General features: G+C 47.3%; 1 protein-coding gene across 1 annotated transcript in view; it reads left to right on the top strand.

Moving 5' to 3' along the window:
* Positions 1 to 21,401, top strand: part of abca12 (ATP-binding cassette, sub-family A (ABC1), member 12) — a 105,352-nt gene that overhangs the window by 20,711 nt on the left and 63,240 nt on the right. The window contains exons 10-23 of the mRNA XM_062068727.1: positions 357 to 518; positions 580 to 775; positions 1,351 to 1,490; positions 2,591 to 2,710; positions 2,774 to 2,864; positions 4,426 to 4,605; positions 6,951 to 7,236; positions 11,634 to 11,748; positions 12,275 to 12,604; positions 15,982 to 16,051; positions 16,132 to 16,266; positions 17,747 to 17,899; positions 18,387 to 18,570; positions 19,131 to 19,349. Coding sequence (XP_061924711.1) covers positions 357 to 518; positions 580 to 775; positions 1,351 to 1,490; positions 2,591 to 2,710; positions 2,774 to 2,864; positions 4,426 to 4,605; positions 6,951 to 7,236; positions 11,634 to 11,748; positions 12,275 to 12,604; positions 15,982 to 16,051; positions 16,132 to 16,266; positions 17,747 to 17,899; positions 18,387 to 18,570; positions 19,131 to 19,349 — 2,381 coding nt within the window. The remainder of the gene's footprint in view (positions 1 to 356; positions 519 to 579; positions 776 to 1,350; positions 1,491 to 2,590; positions 2,711 to 2,773; positions 2,865 to 4,425; positions 4,606 to 6,950; positions 7,237 to 11,633; positions 11,749 to 12,274; positions 12,605 to 15,981; positions 16,052 to 16,131; positions 16,267 to 17,746; positions 17,900 to 18,386; positions 18,571 to 19,130; positions 19,350 to 21,401) is intronic.

Genomic DNA, 21,401 nt, shown 5'->3' with positions numbered 1-21,401 from the left:
ACTGCTACAGGAAAATACCAACAAGACAGGAAATAGGAGCGCAAGACAAGAAGTAAAACACTACACACAGGAAAACACCAAACAACTCCAAATAAGTCAGGGCGTGATGTGACAGGTGGTGACAGTACTTTGAGACAAGAGCTGTAGTGATTGGTTATGGTTTGAAGTCATATCCAACACTTGCCAGAACAACTTTCTACTCTCAATATCGGCTGCTGAGTTTCCTTCTTTCAAGTGGTGGTGACTGGTGGTGGGCCTTCACATTATTTCAATGACAAAAAATGTGGCTTGTCTGAAAAGAGTTTTAAAAAAAGACTGCTTTAGCGCATGCTACATGGAAGCTATCTCTGTTTCAGGTGCTGCTGTCGCAGGAAATCCAAAGCCTGCTGGGACTTATGTTTGGACTTGTGGACAACATCATCAACCTCATGGCCACTTATCTCCCTGCCATTGATCAGCTGCAAACGTATATGGTTTCCCTTGAAAGCCTCAACCTGGGGCTCAAGGACTGGCACCGAGTGCGTGGTAACAAGTCAGTGGTGCCCATGATGGTATTCTAACGGGCTGCTTTCTACCCAGGCTTCCAGCGACATCAGACACGGCGTCTCCATCAGAACTTCATTTGTCACACTCTCTCGGGCCATGTGCAGTAAAGGAGTCATGGCTCTTTTTGGAATGGCCGCACTTCCCATCCAGTTAGATTCCACCCCGTACTTCCCTGACAGCGACAAGAGGAACGAGATGATTGACAGGTTTAAGATCCCACGGAATGCAAGTAGGTTGAGAAGGCCGGCTGGGACTTGAACACCTTCGGTCAGGTTTAAGCACAGAACTATCTATTAAACAGAAGGCAGAGACAGAGTTACATTTTGCTCATGAGGAGAACGCATGGAGCTGCACACTCAGTTAGTCTCACCCTACGCTATGAGGAACAGCCCACACGCTCCCCTATTTATTCAGTTTTGGGAGTTCCCTAGTTACATGCTGAGGCTGCTTCTAAAGGGAGGGGTCACAGATTATGCGAGCAGCTCAGTACGCACAATACGTGATTATTCAGAACGGAAATGAGCTGGGGGCCTTGTGATTGCGCCCTGTCTCTGCTTTGTCTGCCTGCAATGCCTTATGTTCGTTGAGGTCCTGGTTCGTCCTTGGCTGTTAGCAAGGCTGAAAGACAGTAAACATCTGCGGCGAGGCAACTCCTCACATGCCGTGGAAGATAACCAGTTGTGTGCCCTTGCACGAGACAGAAAAAGTACAGCTTGAGCACAATAGATAATAACTAGAGCAACGGCCTTTAAGCATAAGAGTTGTGTGATAACTTATACATAATAATCAATGTTGTCTTTGTAGCCCCCTACTGTACCAACATGTACCTGGACATGGTGAGCACCACGGGGGGAGCCATTGCCTGGGCCTTCCTCAAACCAATGCTGATGGGGAAAATCCTCTTCACGCCTGACACACCTGTGACCAGGGCCATCATGGAGAAGGTATCCAATAGATCCACTAAAGCAGGGCTGTCCAAAATGCCTCCTGGGAGCCATTTGTGGCCCGCAGCCGGTTTTGTTTACTGGCCCGTGATACGTTCTACAGACTAATCAGACACACAGAAACAAAGAAAGAGAAAGTTCATCAGCCTTGGGTGCCGAAAGTACTCATTTATAAAGTGACCTCTTTTCTTTCTTTTTTGAGGTAGAAATCAAATGGTCAATCTATATGTTAAATCTAAATGTTTAATGTAAATATCAATGTTACATTTTAAATATCTAAGTTGTTTTTTTTAATTAAATATATAAATTAGATATTCATCTAATGTTACATTTTAAATATATATGATACATTTAGGTTAGGGAGGAGATCTTGCCCCATGTGGAGGAGTTCAAGTACCTGGGAGTCTTGTTCACCAGTGAGGTAAGAGTGGATGGTGAGATCGACAGGCGGATCGGTGCGGCGTCTTCAGTAATGCCGACCCTGTATCGATCCGTTGTGGTGAAGAAGGAGCTGAGCCGGAAGGCAAAGCTCTCAATTTACCGGTCGATCTACGTTCCCATCCTCACCTATGGTCATGAGCTTTGGGTAATGACCGAAAGGACAAGATCACGGGTACAAGCGGCCCAAATGAGTTTCCTCCGCCGGGTGGTGGGTCTCTCCCTTAGAGATAGGGTGAGAAGCTCTGTCATCCGGGAGGAGCTCAAAGTAAAGCCGCTACTCCTCCACATGGAGAGGAGCCAGATGAGGTGGTTCGGGCATCTGGTCTGGATTCCCTCGGACCACCTGCCTAGGGAGGTGTTTAGGGTGCGTCTGGCCGGTAGGAGGCCACGGGGAAGACCCAGGACACGTTGGGAGGCCTGGGAACTCCTCGGGATACTCCTGTAGGTGCTGGACCAAGTGGCTGAGTAGAGGGAAGTCTGGTCTTCTCTGCCTAGACCGACCCTAACCCTGCGACCCCACCTCGGATAAGCAGAAGAAGATGGATGGATGTTCAAATTGTCATTTCACTGGATTATTTGGATTGTTTGTAGAGAAAATAGATGATTTGTAGTGTTTGTGGAGAAGATGAATAGTTACATGTTGATGCAAACGTCCACAGGCCAACAGAACCCTGCAGGAGTTTGCCAACCTGAAGAGGCACTCGGACCAATGGCTTCAGTCCAAAGACTACCTCCTCCAGTCCGCCCAAGTACTGTCCCAGACCATGCCCATGCTGAAGGTACGAGTCCGCTCTCCACCAGAACCAAACTGCAGACTGAATCTCCATCTTGTGCTTTTCCAGTCGTCCTTGTCCAACGCCTTTGTGAGAAACTTCCTGGAGATGCAGACGGACATCGATGTCAACAAAATGAGGCAGACGCTCAACAGCTTCTGTGAGTGATGGTCTCCAACGTTCTCACCTCACCTATCTCCAACGTTCTCACCTCACTTATCTCCAACGTTCTCACCTCACTTATCTCCAACGTTCTCACCTCACTTATCTCCAACGTTCTCACCTCACTTATCTCCAACGTTCTCACCTCACCTATCACCAACGTTCTCACCTCACTTATCTCCAACGTTCTCACCTCACTTATCTCCAACGTTCTCACCTCACCTCACTTATCTCCAACGTTCTCACCTCACTTATCTCCAACGTTCTCACCTCACTTATCTCCAACGTTCTCACCTCACTTATCGCCAACGTTCTCACCTCACTTATCTCCAACGTTCTCACCTCACTTATCTCCAACGTTCTCACCTCACTTATCTCCAACGTTCTCACCTCACTTATCTCCAACGTTCTCACCTCACTTATCTCCAACGTTCTCACTTCTCACCTCACTTATCTCCAACGTTCTCACCTCACCTATCTCCAACGTTCTCACCTCACCTATCTCCAACGTTCTCACCTCACTTATCTCCAACGTTCTCACCTCACCTATCTCCTACGTTCTCACCTCACTTATCTCCAACGTTCTCACCTCACCTATCTCCAACGTTCTCACCTCACCTATTTCTCCAACGTTCTCACCTCACTTATCTCCAACGTTCTCACCTCACCTATCTCCCTATCTCCAACGTTCTCACCTCACCTCACTTATCTCCAACGTTCTCACCTCACTCTATCTCAACGTCAACTTATCTCCTCACCGTCTCACTATCTCCAACGTTATCACCTCACTTATCTCCAACGTTCTCCTCACCTCACTTATCTCCAACGTTCCTCACCTCACTTATCTCCAACGTTCTCACCTCACTTATCTCCAACGTTCTCACCTCACCTCACTTATCTCCAACGTTCTCACCTCACTTATCTCCAACGTTCTCACCTCACTTATCTCCAACGTTCTCACCTCACTTATCTCCAACGTTCTCACCTCACTTATCTCCTACGTTCTCACCTCACTTATCTCCAACGTTCTCACCTCACCTATCTCCAACGTTCTCAACCTCACCTATCTCCAACCACCTCACCTATCTCCAACGTTCTCACCTCACCTATCTCCAACGTTCTCACCTCACTTATCTCCAACGTTCTCACCTCACTTATCTCCAACGTTCTCACCTCACTTATCTCCAACGTTCTCACCTCACTTATCTCCAACGTTCTCACCTCACTTATCTCCAACGTTCTCACCTCACCTATCTCCAACGTTCTCACCTCACTTATCTCCAACGTTCTCACCTCACCTATCTCCAACGTTCTCACCTCACTTATCTCCAACGTTCTCACCTCACTTATCTCCAACGTTCTCACCTCACTTATCTCCAACGTTCTCACCTCACTTATCTCCAACGTTCTCACCTCACCTATCTCCAACGTTCTCACCTCACTTATCTCCAACGTTCTCACCTCACTTATCTCCAACGTTCTCACCTCACTTATCTCCAACGTTCTCACTTATCTCTTCTGACCTTCTTGATGCTAACCAAACACTTCCCTCTTCCAAGCGAACATGACCTCCATGCTGGAGAAGAACAAACACATCCTAAACCAGATCACCGTCTTGTCCACCCTCATGGTCAACCTGTCGTCCTGCATCAAGTTTGACCGTTACCAAGGTTACCACTCAGAGGAGCATCTGGACGCGGATGCTCAGGAACTAGCCAAGGAGCGCAGCCTCTATGGAAGTGAGTAAAAGACTAACCCTAACCCATGAGTAAAAGATGAGATGTTTGTGAGTAATGAGAGTGTGAAGATGAGATGTTTGTGAGTCATGAGAGTGTGGAGATGAGATATTTGTGAGTAATGAGAGTGTGGAGATGAGATGTTTGTGAGTAATGAGAGTGTGGAGATGAGATGTTTGTGAGTCATGAGAGTGTGAAGATGAGATGTTTGTGAGTAATGAGAGTGTGGAGATGAGATGTTTGTGAGTAATGAGAGTGTGGAGATGAGATGTTTGTGAGTAATGAGAGTGTGGAGATGAGATGTTTGTGAGTAATGAGAGTGTGGAGATGAGATGTTTGTGAGTAATGAGAGTGTGAAGATGAGATGTCAGTCACACCAAGTATCCATTTAGTGTTACAGTTAATAACAGCAAGTTTACACTGAGGTGCTAACATGACAGGCAGTGTTAGCTAGTTGGTTAGTTAGTTGGTTGGTTAATTAGTTAGTTAGTTAGTGTCCGTATTCTCCACACTATAGAGCTTATCGGGTTATAAACCACACCCACTAAATTGTAGAAGAAAAATAGCGCACCAGACTATAAGTTATTTACACATAAATATTCTGTAAATGTTTATTTACATACCTTCAATGTTTCCAAAGACTGTCTATAACAGGGCAGTAAAACGGCTGATCAAACAAAACGTCAGTCATGGTCATGGAGCCACTAGCTGCGCAAGCTAGCTCTCCAGTCAGCTAAACAGACTCAATAACTCCACACTGACGTTTTGCTGAATTTACTGAGGAACTTGTGAAAGTGAAACAATACAAAAATAATGTTATTGTAAGTTAATAAAAGTTACACGTGTTAGCATATTAGCTAATGCTAATTACGTTAGCTTGATTACATTAAGATAGCAGGTACAAATATGCATGAAAACACTCCTACAGACATCACACATGGGACACTTTAGTAAGTAAGAATAGTTGTAGTTATATTGTAAAACTTACATGGGACACTTTAGTAAGTAAGAATAGTTGTAGTTATATTGTAACACTTACATGGGACACTTTAGTAAGTAAGAATAGTTGTAGTTATATTGTAAAACTTACATGGGACACTTTAGTAAGTAAGAATAGTTGTAGTTATATTGTAACACTTACATGGGACACTTTAGTAAGTAAGAATAGTTTTAGTTATATTGTAAAACTTACATGGGACACTTTAGTAAGTAAGAATAGTTTTAGTTATATTGTAACTTATGGACCAGTGAGTGAACTGGTCCATAAGATGACATCATAGTGAGTGAACTGGTCCATAAGATGACATCATAGTGAGTGAACTGGTCCATAAGATGACATCATAGTGAGTGAACTGGTCCATAAGATGACATCATAGCACACACAATACATTGCTTTCAAGGTGTATTTTATTCATTTTTTTAAACTGTTTTTAGTACCGCTGCTATTGTAGAAAAATCCCTAAATTAGCCGCAGAGTTCAAAGTGTAAGAAAAAGTATGGTCTTATAGTCTGGAACTTCCTGTAGTCACCTGCCTGCAGGCCATGGTGAGGGAACTTGACACAAGTGGCAAAAACACTGGGAGTCATTTTTCAAATCCCAACTTCAACTTAACATGCTTTTTAAAACTTTTATTCAATGTCAGCTTGTGACCTTGATTTGACATTGAAATGTGGTCATTTGTCAAGCAACAACGTGGACCCAAAGAGGTTAGACCATAACTTTGTCTCACTTTACAAATACAACTACTTCTCAAGGTTGTTTCAAAGTCAGTTTTAAAGGACAAGTATGTATAATCAACGTTGTATCAATGTCAGTTTTAAAGGACACGTACGTATATTCAATGTTGTATCAATGTCAGTTTTAAAGGACACGTACGTATAATCAATGTTGTATCAAAGTCAGTTTTAAAGGACACGTACGTATAATCAATGTTGTATCAAAGTCAGTTTTAAAGGACACGTACGTATAATCAACGTTGTATCAATGTCAGTTTTAAAGGACACGTACGTATAATCAATGTTGTATCAATGTCAGTTTTAAAGGACACGTACGTATAATCAATGTTGTATCAAAGTCAGTTTTAAAGGACACGTACGTATAATCAACGTTGTATCAATGTCAGTTTTAAAGGACACGTACGTATAATCAATGTTGTATCAATGTCAGTTTTAAAGGACATGTACGTATAATCAATGTTGTATCAAAGTCAGTTTGAAAGGACAAGTACGTATAATCAATGTTGTTTGAAAGTCTAGTGCCTGCTGGGAAAGTTCTACTTCCTTCCATTAACTCTGGGACTAAGTCAGTCCTAGTTGTGACACCACATGATGTTTCCATTGGTCCTCAGGTGTCATCTTCCAGCTGCCCAAAGGTGCGGAGTCCTTACCACCCAAAGTGGGCTACACCATCCGCATGCACATGGACAACGTGATGCGGACCGACCGCGTCCGAGACCCGTACTTTGTGAAGGACCGGCACATCTCGGCCCAGAAGACCCTGCGCTACAACCGGGGCTTTGTGTACCTGCAGGAGAACATAGACCGAGCCATCATTGAAACCCAGACCGGAAGGAAGGTCTCAGAGACGGCTGTGCAGCTTCAGCCTTTCCCATACCCCTGCCATCTGAAGGACGAGTGAGTCTACCCCCAACTACCACCACTGACTTCCTACACCAACTACCACCACCTTAGTTCCTACACCAACTACCACCACTTAGTTCCTACACCAACTACCATCACTTAGTTCCTACACCAACTAGCATCACCTTAGTTCCTACACCAACTACCACCACTTAGTTCCTACACCAACTACCACCACTTAGTTCCTACACCAACTACCACCACTTAGTTCCTACACAACTACCACCACTTAGTTCCTACACCATCTACCACCACTAAGTTCCTACACCAACTACCATCACTTAGTTCCTACACCAACTAGCATCACCTTAGTTCCTACACCAACTACCACCACTTAGTTCCTACACCAACTACCACCACTTAGTTCCTACACAACTACCACCACTTAGTTCCTACACCATCTACCACCACTAAGTTCCTACACCAACTACCACCACTTAGTTCCTACACCAACTACCATCACTTAGTTCCTACACCAACTAGCATCACCTTAGTTCCTACACCAACTACCACCACTTAGTTCCTACACCAACTACCACCACTTAGTTCCTACACAACTACCACCACTTAGTTCCTACACCATCTACCACCACTAAGTTCCTACACCAACTACCACCACTTAGTTCCTACACCAAGTACCACCACCTTAGTTCCTACACCAACTACTATCATTTAGCTCCTACACCAACTACCACCACTTAGTTCCTACACCAACTACCACCACTTAGTTCCTACACCAACTACCATTACTTAGTTCCTACACCAACTACCACCACTTAGTTCCTACACCAACTACCACCACTTACTTCCTACACCAACTACCACCACTTGCTTCCTACACCAACTACCATCACTTAGTTCCTACACCAACTACCACCACTTAGTTCCTACACCAACTACCACCACTTAGTTCCTACACCAACTACCACCACCTTAGTTCCTCCACATCTTCACATCTACATTGGTAGTCTTCAGTTGCATGGGTTTTGGGAGGACATCTTGGAGGACTTCAAGTACCTTGGAGTCTTGTTCATGAGTGAGGGAAGAGTTGATGGAGATATCGACATGCAGACCCTGTATCAGTCTGTCCTGGGTAAGAAGGAGCTGAACCGGAAGTGGTGGATGTACGTCCTCAATGATTGTCCTGATCTTTGGGTTATGACTTAAACAAATGATGGGCTGAAGTGAGGTTCCTCCGTGGAGTGGTGGCTCTCCCTTAGAGAGAGGGTGAGAAGATGTGTCATCCAGGAGGAGATCAGAGTAAAGTCTCCACATGGAGAGGAGCCAGATGAGGTAGTCCGGGCATCTGGTCAGGGTCTCCCCTCAACGCCGCTCTAGGGACTATGTCTCCTAGCTGGCCTGGGAACACCTCTCTGGGGACTATGTCTCCTAGCTGGCCTGGGAACACCTCTCTGGGGACTATGTCTCCTAGCTGGCCTGGGAACACCTCTCTGGGGACTATGTCTCCTAGCTGGCCTGGGAACACCTCTCTAGGGACTATGTCTCCTAACTGGCCTGGGAACATCTCTCTGGGGACTATGTCTCCTAGCAGGCCTGGGAACACCTCTCTGGGGTCTATGTCTCCTAACTGGCCTGGGAACACCTCTCTAGGGACTATGTCTCCTAACTGGCCTGGGAACACCTCTCTGGGGACTATGTCTCCTAACTGGCCTGGGAACACCTCTCTGGGATCTATGTCTCCTAGCAGGCCTGGGAACACCTCTCTGGGGTCTATGTCTCCTAACTGGCCTGGGAACACCTCTCTGGGATCTATGTCTCCTAACTGGCCTGGGAACACCTCTCTGGGATCTATGTCTCCTAACTGGCCTGGGAACACCTCTCTGGGATCTATGTCTCCTAACTGGCCTGGGAACACCTCTCTGGGGACTATGTCCTTGGGCAGGACACTTCACCCTTGCCCCCGGTGCCGCTCACATCGGTGAAATGAATGACGAATGATAGGTGGTGGTCGGAGGGGCCGTAGGCGGCAAATTGGCAGCCACGCTTCCGTCAGTCTACCCCAGGGCAGCTGTGGCTACGAAAGTGGCTTACCACCACCAGGTGTGAATGAATGATGGGTTCAAGAATGTAAAGCGACTTTGGGTACTTAGAAAAGCGCTATATAAATCCCAGGTATTATTATTATTATTATTATGTCTCCTAGCTGGCCTGGGAACGCCTGTAGATAGATAGATAGATAGATAGATAGATAGATAGATAGATAGATAGATAGATAGATAGATAGATAGATAGATAGATAGATAGTACTTTATTGATTCCCTCAGGAAAATTAAAATTCCAGCAGCAGTGTACAGAATTGAGACTGAATTTAAAAAGTAAAAAGTAAATAATGGGGGCATAAATGGAAAATAAAAATAAAAATATTACAATAAGAAAAAAAATAAAAAGCAACAATGAGAATAAAAATATAACAGTAAAATAAGAATATAACAAGAGAAACTAGACAGTAGTGACCATGTTATGAAAAAGTATTGCACTGTTATTGTTTTGCATTCCCTGTCATGCTAGTACCCCCCCTCTCCTCCCAGAGAGGAATTGTACAGTCTAATGGCGTGTGGGACAAAGGAGTTTTTGAGTCTATTAGTCCTGCACTTGGGATGAAGCAGTCTAGCACTGAACAGGTCTTCTCTGGCTACTGATAATGGTATGCAAAGGGTGACGGGCATCATCCAGGATGCTCACTAGTTTTTCCACAGTCTTCTTCTCTGCCACCGTCACCAGTGAGTCCAGTTTTATTCCGATCGTAGAACCGGCCCGCCTGATCAGTTTCTCCAGTCTGGAGCTGTCTTTCTTAGATGTACTGCTCCCCCAGCACACTGCGATGTAGTACAGAACACTGGCAACCACAGACTGGTAGTACATCCACAAGAGTTTTCTACAGATGTTGAAGGAGCGCAGCCTCCTCAGGAAGTACAGCCTGCTCTGTCCTTTCCTGTACAAGTGGTCCGTGTTAACAGTCCAGTCCAGCTTATTGTCCACCCACACCCCGAGGTACTTGAATGAGTCCACGGTCTGTACCTCGACTCCTTCAATCACAACAGGTTGTGATCTTGGACTCGACCTCCCAAAGTTAATGACCAGCTCCTTGGTCTTTGGCAGGTTGAGCTGCAAGAGATTCCTGTTGCACCAGACAGCAAAGTCTCTCACCAGGCTCCGAAACTCCTCCTCTCTGCCGTCCCTGATGCATCGGACGATGGCTGTGTCATCCGCGTACTTCTGGATGTGACACAGCTCTGAGTTGTAGCAGAAGTCAGCGGTGTACAGGGTGAAGAGAAGAGGGGCCAGCACCGTTCCCTGCGGTGCTCCGGTGCTGCTGATCACAGTGTCAGATGTGATGTCCTTCAGTCTGAAGTTTTGTGGCCTATCGGTGAGGTAGTTTGAAATCCAGGCAACCAGGCAGGGGTCCACTCGCATTCTGTCCAGCTTGTCCTGGAGAAGGCGGGGCTGGATAGTATTAAAGGCACTCGAGAAGTCCAGGAACAGGATCCTCACAGTGCCATTTCCCTTATCCAGGTGTGAGTGGGCTCGGTGCAACAGGTAAATGATAGCATCCTCCACACCAAGACCTGCCTGGTACGCAAACTGCAGGCAGTCCTGGGCATGTTGCACCTGCGGTCTGAGGAGGCTCAGAAAGAGCCGATCCATTGTCTTCATTATATGAGAGGTGAGCGCCACTGGTCTGTAGTCGTTCAGCTCACTGGGGAAGTTCTTTTTGGGAACTGGAACGATGCATGACGTCTTCCAGAGGGTGGACACTCTCCCCAGCTGCAGGCTGAGGTTGAAGATCCGCTGGAGTGGTTCACCCAGTTCTGCAGCACAGGTCTTCAGGAGTCAGGGGCACACCTTATCCGGGCCTGCTGCTTTACTAGGCTGTAGCTTCCTCAGTTGACCTCTGACCTGGTCCGCAGAGATGACTAATGTCTGCGTAGAGGTGGTGGAGGGGGATGCTGCCATGGCTGGTGGGGAGGTGCGTTGAGGGGAGAAAAAAGGGGATGGCTGCGATGGGGAGTAGGGAGTGGAGAGGACACGGGCTGGTTGAACCGGTTGAATAAGTTATTCATCTCATTGGCCCTCTCTATTGTCCCCCCAACAGCTCTGGTCTTTGTCTTGTGGCCTGTGATGGTTTTCACACCTTCCCAGACCTCCCTCATGCATGTTGTTCTGCTGCAGCTTCTGCTCCAGTTTCTTCCTGTAGCTGTCCTTAGCCTCCCTCACGCATCGTTTCACCTCCCGCTCTATGGAGGCTATGTCTCCTAGCTGACCTGGGGAACGCCTCTCTGGGGACTATGTCTCAACGCCTGCAGCGTTCCATTGTGCTGAAAGGTGGTCAAATAAAATCTACCTGCAACAATTGCTGTGTGCTCCTGCAGGTACCTGAATGCCATCTCCTTGGTCTTCCCCATCATGCTGATGCTGGCCTGGGTTCTGTTTGTGGCAGACTTTGTGAAGAAGTTGGTTCATGAGCGAGAACTGAGGCTGCACGAGGTAAAGACTCATCACTCGTCTTCCAGGATTCACCCTGATAAACAACTGCTTATTAGTAATAAATCCATGATTTGAACAGGTAGAGCGTGAACAACAATCTTCTATGTAGTGTATTAGAGACCTCAGAATGTGAAAGACCACCCAAGTACAAACCCCAATATGGAAGCCGTGAGTGTGTTCTACTATAGATTATCACCGGTAGTCACCCGGCCACTAAAACATGACCGTGACGTAAAAATACTTCCTGGATAATTCCTGTAAGTAAGAACTGGGGCTTTGAGTACAGAAACCAAGGGTGTGTGTTGTTCTGGAAAAACTTGGTCAACTGGACAGTTTAGATGTGATGTTACCATTCTGTGTTGTTAGCATTGCGTCTCTGCGTTGTCATACCACATTGATCCCGTCCAAGTTGTGTTGTAGATGAAGTATATATATATATATTTAGTAGTACTTAGTGTATATAATGTGTTGTGTATAGTACATGAAGATGATGGTGTGTATAAAAGTACTTGATGTGTGTTTATAGTACATGAAGATGATGGGAGTCAACCCCCTCAGTCACTTCCTGGCCTGGTTCTTGGACTGTGCCGCCCACCTGATGGTGACCATCCTCATCCTCACGCTGGTGCTGAAGTATGGCGGCATCTTGGCCCACAGTGATGGCTTCCTGCTCTTCCTCTACCTGTGTGACTACGGCCTGAGCATCCTGGCCTTCAGCTTCCTGCTCAGCTCCTTCTTCAACAAGACCTACATCGCAGGTCTGAGCGCCAGCCTGATCTACATCCTCAGCTTCTTCCCCTACATCGTGGTCATGGCCTTGGAGAGCAGCCTCACCTTCTCCCAGAAGAGCATACTGGTAGGTCCACACCTGTTGGTACACCTTTGAGGTTGTACACCTTCTCAGGTGAGGTCTGATGTCCACACCTGTTGGTACACCTTCGAGGTTGTACACCTTCTCAGGTGAGGTCTGATGTCCACACCTGTTGGTACACCCTCAAGGTTGTCGGTTTGATGCTGGATACGTTTTGGCCTCAGTCCTGTGAGAATCCTGCGTGTGACTGAAGGAGTGGGGGGTTGGTTAAGTATCCAGGACTAGCTGCAGTGTGTTCAAACAACCAGCAGGTAGCATCATAATACTGCATCATCTCTTTCGGGCTTACCAGGTGTTCACATGGAGGAAACACCTGTGCAAAGTCCCCCCCTCCCCTTTGTTAAAATCACCCCAAATATGTCCAATTTGTTTGTGATGCAAACATTGTTTGTGTAACTATCTTCATTTTTAGATGATCAACATTTCAATAATCATAAGTACGGCAGAGGGACTGCAATACTGCCCCAGCTGCTCCGATTCTCCGGCTGATTTCCTTCTCCATCTTTCCCTCACTCGTGAACAAGACCCCAAGATATTTAAAGTCCTCCACCTGGGACAGAGTCTCGTTCTCTACCTGGACTGTAGAAACCATCGGTTTCCTGCTGAGAACCATGGCCTCAGATTTGGAGATGCTGATCCTCATTCCAGCCGCTGAACACTCGGCTGCGAACCAATCCAGTGAGAGCTGAAGGTCACGAACCGAAGGTGCCATCAGGACCACATCATCTGCAAACAGCAGTGACACATCCTTTAACCCCCCGAGACGTATACCCTCTCCGCCATGGTAACGACTCCCCTTAGATATCTTTTACATGAAAATCACAAACAGAATCGGTGACAGAGAGCAGCCCTGGCGGAGACCAACCCCCACTGGAAACGGATCCGACTTACATCCAAGCACCCGGACACAACTCTCGCTTTGGTTGTACAGAGATTGGATGGCCCTCAGAAGGGTTCCCCTCACCCTGTACTCCCTCAGGACCCGGTCATACGCCTTCTCCAAATCCACAAAGCACATGTAGACTGGATAGGCATACTCCCAGGCCTACTCCAGGATTCCCGCAAGAGTAAAGAACTGGTCAGTTGTTCCTCGACCAGGATGGAAACCATATTGCTCCTCTTGAATCTGAGGTTTGACTATCGGCCGGACCCTCCTTTCCAGTACCTTGGCGTAAACTTTCCCAGGTAGGCAGAGTAGTGTGATACCCCTGTAGTTAGCACACACCCTCTGGTCCCCCTTTTTGAATAGGGCAACCACCATCCCAGTCTGCCACTCCCTCGACACTGTCCCAGACTTCCACGCAATGTTGAAAAAGCGTATCAACCAAGACAGCCCCTCAACACCCAGAGTCTTCAGAATTTCTGGACGGATCTCATCAACCCCCAGAGCTTTGCCACTGTGGAGTTGTTTAACTACCTCATTGACTTCACTCCGAGAGATCGACATCGAACCCCCATCATCCTCAGGCCCCGCTCCTGTCAGGGAGGGTGTGTCTGATGTAGTTGGGTTCAGGAGTTCCTCAAAGTGCTCTTTCCAGCAGAGTCCCATCCTTGCTGTACACAGCTTGGATGGTTCCCTGCTTCCTCCTCCTGAGGTGCCGTATTATCTTCCAGAACAGCTTTGGTGCCGCCTGATAGTCCTTGTCCATGGATTCCACGAACTGCTCTCACACCCTCTGCTTAGCTTCGTCTACAGCCACGGCCACTGCCCTTTGGGTCTGTCGGTACCTTGCAACTGCCTCCGGAGTCCCCTGGGATAACATACCCCGGTAGGACTCCTTCTTCAGCTTCCCTGACCACCGCTGTCCACCAGGGTGTTCGAGGGTTACTGCCCCTTGAGGCACCTAAGACCTTCTGGCCACAGCTCGCAGCTGCAGGTTTAGCAATAGAGGCTTTGAACATTGCCTATTCCTGTTCAATGTTCCCAACCTCCACAGGGATGGCAGAGAAGTCCCGCCGGAGGTGGGAGTTGAAGTCCTACCGGACAGAGGACTCCTCCAAACGTTCCCAGTTCACCCGCACTACACGCTTGGGTTTGCTAGGTCCGTCCATAGGTTTCTCCCGCCATCTGACCCAACTCACCACCAGATGGTGATCAGTTGACAGTTCAGCCCCTCTCTTCACCCGAGTGTCCAAAACATAAGGCCTCAGATCAGCTGACACAATTACAAAATGGATCATTGATCTTTGGCCTAGGGTGCTCTGGTACCAGGTACACCTATGAGCATCCTTATGCTTGAACATAGTGTTTGTTATCGCAAGTCCATGGCTAACACAGAAGTCCAATAATAATCCACCACTCAGGTTCAGATGAGGGAGACCGTTCCACCCAATCACGCCAGTACAAGTATCACTGTCATTGCCCATGTGTGCATTGAAGTCCCCCAGCAAGTTTATGGAATCCCCTGCCGGCGCCCCATACAGGACCCCATGCAAGGTATCCAAGAAGGCTGAATAATCTGAACTCTTGTTTGGTGCGTACGCACAAACAACAGTCAGAGTTTCCCCCCCTCCAACCCTAAGGCGAAGGGAGGCAACCCTCTTGTCCACTGGGGTGAACTCTAACGTACAGGCACTCAGCCGGGGACTCGTGAGTATCCCCACACCCGCCTGGGCCCTCACACCCGGAGCAACTCCAGATGTGAACAAGGTCCATCCCTTGTCCAGGAGTGTGGTTTCAGAGCCCTTGCTATGCGTAGAGGTAAGCCCCACCAGATCAAACCGGTAGCGCTCCACCTCCCGCACTAGCTCAGACTCCTTCCCCACCATCGTAGAGACGTTCCACGTCTCAAAAGTCAGCCTCTGCTGCCCCGAATTGGTCCGTCTGGAGCCTCCGCTTTCACTGCCATCTACTTGGCAGCACACCCGGCCCCACTGGTTCCGACTGCGGGTGGTGGGCCCACGTGGAGGAGAGGATGGTGTGACAATGTAGCTACTTTCGGGCTGTGCCCGGCCGGGCTCCGTGGATAACCCGGCCACCAGGCGCTCGCTGACGAGCCCTGCCTTTGGGCCGGGTAACGCATCTTCTCGTAGTTTTTTTCACGGGGGGTATCGTAACCCTGATGGGGGATGGGGAGCATTCGGGTGCTACACCTTGCCCAAGGGTGACCCGGAACTATGTAAGGCAGGGGCGTTCAACTCCCTGAGGCTTTATACAAGCCCACATACCTTATACTAATTGTTTGTGCTTCAAAAAGGTTTGGTCCAACTATCAAAAAAAAATGTTGTTACTAAAGTTTATAGAGCTGGTTATTAATCATAATTCGTTAACAACCCATTATCGTTAACTTTATCAACAGAAGCAATGTGTAATGAGTCATGGTATATTCTCGTTAACTAAGGAGAGTTTCTTCCTCCGCCAGAGCATACTTTCTCCAACCTGCTTCAGCTACGCCAGTCAGTACATCTCTCGCTACGAGACCCAAGGAGAAGGTAGCAACATCTTACCTTCATTAAAAATCCATTTAAAAAAATGAAAGGTGGTGAATGAAATGTTTAATGAATGATTGCAGGGATCCAGTGGTACAACTCCTACACGTCCCCCATGGCCGGCGACACTTCTTCCTTTGGCTGGCTGTGCTGGCTCATGCTCATCGACTCCTTGCTCTACTTCATCCTGGGGGCCTACATCCGCACCGTCTTCCCAGGTGACTCCACACCTGCCTACATCCGCACCGTCTTTAGGTCCATTATGACGCTGTTAGCGATAGCTTGATGTAAGGTGGCACGCTACTTTTGATGTGGTTTTATGTGGACAACAAGACAGCCTCATAAGTGCAGCAAGTTCAATGCAGGAAATATCATTTTACTGGCGAAAGCAACACGCAGTATCGCACTAAAATGAACTTGATATCAAACAGGAAGAGGCAACATCACACTGTGACACAGCAGACAACAACAACATACGCACACGTACACGGTGGGAATATTGGACAACATCCAAACAATACCTCGTTTGTTGACAAGAAGACATGGCAGCCATGGAAGTACAGCCAGTCTCTTTATCTAGCGGAGGTAACACAATCTGGGGAAAAGGTTCAAAGAAGCCAACACAATGCCGCTGCTAACGGCTAAAGCTAACAGACACAGCTCCGTTGAAACCCTCGATGATGTCAACCGTCACTTGGCAACAGGCCCCGCCTTTTAAAAGCACAGACACACTGTATGGAACGTCAATCAACTGCATTTGTTTTGTTTTTTAAGTAACCTGTTAATTACTTTCCCTAGTATTTAATTACATGTATTTTAAAAGTAATTCCAGTAGTAATTCAGTTACTTTTTTGATAAAGTAACGATTAAGTATAATATATAACTTTTTCAAAGTAACTTTTTAGAACACTGTTCATGAGAGACAACAAAGACTACTTTGATGATCCAGAAACTTCTATTTTTGAGGCTGAATATAAAGAGGATGATGTACACGTTTTAGAAGCTAAACAGATGCAGCTTTAGTCAAACACTAAGCATCATGTAGCAGTATTGCTAAGTGCTAAACAAGATGTACAAACATAATAAAACAATCACTTACTGTACAATGTCTGCTCTCACTGGGATAAAGACTGATGGGATGTTTATATCTTCCACTTTACATCAACAATTCATCATAATCCTCACGAGGGGTTGATAAAAGTCTATTTTCGTGTCTATCTCGTTATATTTGGATCTAAGTTGGATGTCAAAGTTGACCAACTTGTGGGATTATGTACACAACCTTCTACTATCCAGGTGAGAGACATGATTTATCATCTAGAATTAACTTTCACCAACTCAGAGGCCATGCAGCAGCTCAATATGTCAATATAGCAACATAAGCTAGTTAGCTCTCTGTGGTCATGACTGTACTAAAAAATAGTTTGTCTGTGTTAGCACTTATAATAACAATATTGCTAATACTTGTTAATGTTCATGTCAACACATGTAAATGGAGAATTGTTGCTGCTTTTTGGATGTTTTAGAATACTTTATGGGTGTAATAGTGTACTTCCCTTAGCTACCTCATACTTGCCATATTTAATGATTTAGAATGCATGAACAAATGTGGCCTTGTCGTCCATAGGGGTTGTGCATGATAGTCAACATGTAAGGTTTCAACTATTCTGGACTATGTCCTTGTTCTTGCCCCACCAGGCGACTATGGCATCGCAGCTCCGTGGTACTTCCCCTTCACCGCCTCCTTCTGGAACCACCTGTGCTGCTGGGGGAAGTCAGCCAAGCGAGGACGACTGTTGGCCAACATCATGACCACAAACACACCTGTGTTGGCCGACCACAAGGGCAAAGGTAGAGGGAACTATTACACTTCAAACACACCTGTGTTGGCCGACCACAAGGGCAAAGGTAGAGGGAACTATTACACTTCAAGGGTCTCAAAGTCCACTCAGAATATTCTCTCTCCACTGGCCTGACCGTGTTTCTTCCACTCTCTCCATCACCCGTGTCATGTGACTTTCCTGCACCTTCCTCATCACCACCTTCCTCACCTTCCTCATCACCCGTGTCATGTGACTTTCCTGCACCTTCCTCATCACCACCTTCCTCACCTTCCTCATCACCCGTGTCATGTGACTTTCCTGCACCTTCCTCATCACCACCTTCCTCACCTTCCTCATCACCCGTGTCATGTGACTTTCCTGCACCTTCCTCATCACCACCTTCCTCACCTTCCTCATCACCCGTGTCATGTGACTTTCCTGCACCTTCCTCATCACCACCTTCCTCACCTTCCTCATCACCCGTGTCATGTGACTTTCCTGCACCTTCCTCTCAGGCGGCGGCACGCTCTCCTCTCAGGCGGGCGAGGACTTCTCCGCCCTCCCAGTGGGCGTGGCCCTACACGGTCTCACCAAGGTCTACGGCGAGCGAGTGGCCGTTGAAAACCTGAACGTGGTCTTCCATGAGGGTCACGTCACGTCCCTGCTGGGTCACAATGGTGCGGGCAAGACCACCACCATGTACGTGGAGGGTAACATTGTCCTTTCCCCGCGCCAACATGGCCACACTGTAGATGGTAAACACGACCATTCCCTCACATTCTATTCACAATCCATTTAAAATCCATTTGCTGTAATAATTCAAATGAAACTTCTTCAAAACAGGTGACATGTTAGTAAAGCCCCCTTTCCTAACATGTCACCTTTTTAAAAATGGATTCTTATTATAAAAAAAATGTATGTACACATATTTATGTAAAGACTATACATGTGTGTATACATACATGTATAGCCTCAAAAAAGTTAATTGACCTAATTATTAAAACCAAATGTTTGCACACTTCTAAATTGATGTCGCTAATACTTCTTTACAGTTTTTGTATGTTTTTTAGAAGGCTTTATGGGCGGAATTGAGTTGCTGCATTGTTGGCTACCTCACACTATCCGTATTTTACGTTTTAGAATGCATAAAAAAACAATACCCCTTTAGTATGAACATTTTCAATGCAGTTTTAGTATTGGGTGTCATTAGTTAGTGTCTGCACTGATAAGAACATTGGTGTAATAAAAGGTTTGCTCAGGTCCCTCCTGACGGGTCTCTTCGCCCCCTCGTCCGGGACCATCGAGGTGTACGGCCGGGACATGCAGGCACACCTGGAGCAGGTGCGCAAGCAGCTGGGCGTGTGCATGCAATACGACGTTCTCTTCCAGCACATGACCGCCGAGGAGCACCTACTGCTCTACGGCCAGATCAAGGCCCCCCACTGGTCACGCCGGGAACTGCAGGAGCAGGTCCGAACGTAAGTGTTCTCTCCTTTACTGCAGGTACTAGGCTCTCTCCTCCGGGCTCAAGAGGACTTTACTGCAGGTACTAGGCTCTCTCCTCCGGGCTCAGGAGGAATTTACTGCAGGAACTAGGCTGCAGTGACGTGCGGTGAGGTTCATGGCAGGTGAGGCACTGACTTCATCACAGTCAGATTTACAAACATATGAACCCTAAAGAGTATCTTATTCACCATTTGATTGGCAGCAGTTAACGGGTTATGTTTAAAAGCTCATACCAGCATTCTTCCCTGCTTGGCACTCAGCATCAAGGCTTGGAATTGGGGGTTAAATCACCAAAAATTATTCCCGGGCACGGCGCCGCTGCTGCCCACTGCTCCCCTCACCTCCCAGGGGGTGATCAAGGGGATGTGACAATCATTGGTACTTTAACTTTAACTTTAACTTTAACTTTACACATACAAACTGTAGCACACAAAAAAGCACATTTAATTAAAAAAAACGTTATTATGGTCTTACCTTTACTTATAAATGAAGTCCATGCGCCGCTGTTGTGCTGGATTAATGCACCCCCGCCGTAGAATGCACCCCCTGACGGGAGTGTTATATCAACTAAAGGCCACACTTCAACTTTCCACGTGCAAGATTGAATCTATTTAAAAAAGTTATTTAATAACACCAACAATAATGTTGGTGTTGGAGGAGTTGTGAATGAATGAAATATGAAATCTGTGCTGCAGTCTGCAGGTGTACCTAATGTTGTGGCCCTGCAGTCCTTCACAACTCCTCCAACACCAACATTATTGTTTATGCACTTTTTGGCTTTTTATTAGATAACTTTTTGAAATAGATTCAATCTTGCACGTGGAAAGTTTCAGTGTGGGCTTTAGTTGATATAACATGCCTCAAGAACTCTGCTAGGACTCAGTCCCTGGCACCCTCAAGAACTCTGCTAGGACTCAGTCCCTGGCACCCTCAAGAACTCTGCTAGGCCTCAGTCCCTGGCACCCTCAAGAACTCTGCTAGGCCTCAGTCCCTGGCACCCTCAAGAACTCTGCTAGGACTCAGTCCCTGGCACCCTCAAGAACTCTGCTAGGACTCAGTCCCTGGCACCCTCAAGAACTCTGCTAGGACTCAGTCCCTGGCACCCTCAAGAACTCTGCTAGGCCTCTGTCCCTGGCACCCTCAAGAACTCTGCTAGGACTCAGTCCCTGGCACCCTCAAGAACTCTGCTAGGCCTCAGTCCCTGGCACCCTCAATAACTCTGCTAGGACTCAGTCCCTGGCACCCTCAAGAACTCTGCTAGGCCTCAGTCCCTGGCACCCTCAAGAACTCTGCTAGGACTCAGTCCCTGGCACCCTCAAGAACTCTGCTAGGACTCAGTCTCTGGCACCCTCAAGAACTCTGCTAGGCCTCAGTCCCTGGCACCCTCAAGAACTCTTCTAGGCCTCTGTCCCTGGCACCCTCAAGAACTCTGCTAGGACTCAGTCCCTGGCACCCTCAAGAACTCTGCTAGGCCTCAGTCCCTGACACCCTCAAGAACTCTGCTAGGCCTCAGTCCCTGGTACCCTCAATAACTCTGCTAGGACTCAGTCCCTGGCACCCTCAAGAACTCTGGTAGGCCTCAGTCCCTGGCACCCTCAAGAACTCTGCTAGGACTCAGTCCCTGGCACCTTCAAGAACTCTGCTAGGACTCAGTCTCTGGCACCCTCAAGAACTCTGCTAGGCCTCAGTCCCTGGCACCCTCAAGAACTCTGCTAGGACTCAGTCCCTGGCACCCTCAAGAACTCTGCTAGGACCCAGTCCCTGGCACCCTCAAGAACTCTGCTAGGACTCAGTCCCTGGCACCCTCAAGAACTCTGCTAGGCCTCAGTCCCTGGCACCCTCAAGAACTCTGCTAGGACTCAGTCCCTGGCACCCTCAAGAACTCTGCTAGGCCTCAGTCCCTGGCACCCTCAATAACTCTGCTAGGACTCAGTCCCTGGCACCCTCAAGAACTCTGCTAGGACTCAGTCCCTGGCACCCTCAAGAACTCTACTAGGACTCAGTCCCTGGCACCCTCAATAACT

Source organism: Entelurus aequoreus, linkage group LG14 (genome assembly GCF_033978785.1).
Source record: "Entelurus aequoreus isolate RoL-2023_Sb linkage group LG14, RoL_Eaeq_v1.1, whole genome shotgun sequence".
Lineage (NCBI taxonomy): Eukaryota > Metazoa > Chordata > Actinopteri > Syngnathiformes > Syngnathidae > Entelurus > Entelurus aequoreus.
Note: the sequence above shows the minus strand (reverse complement) of the source record. Positions and strands in the feature narration are given on the sequence as shown.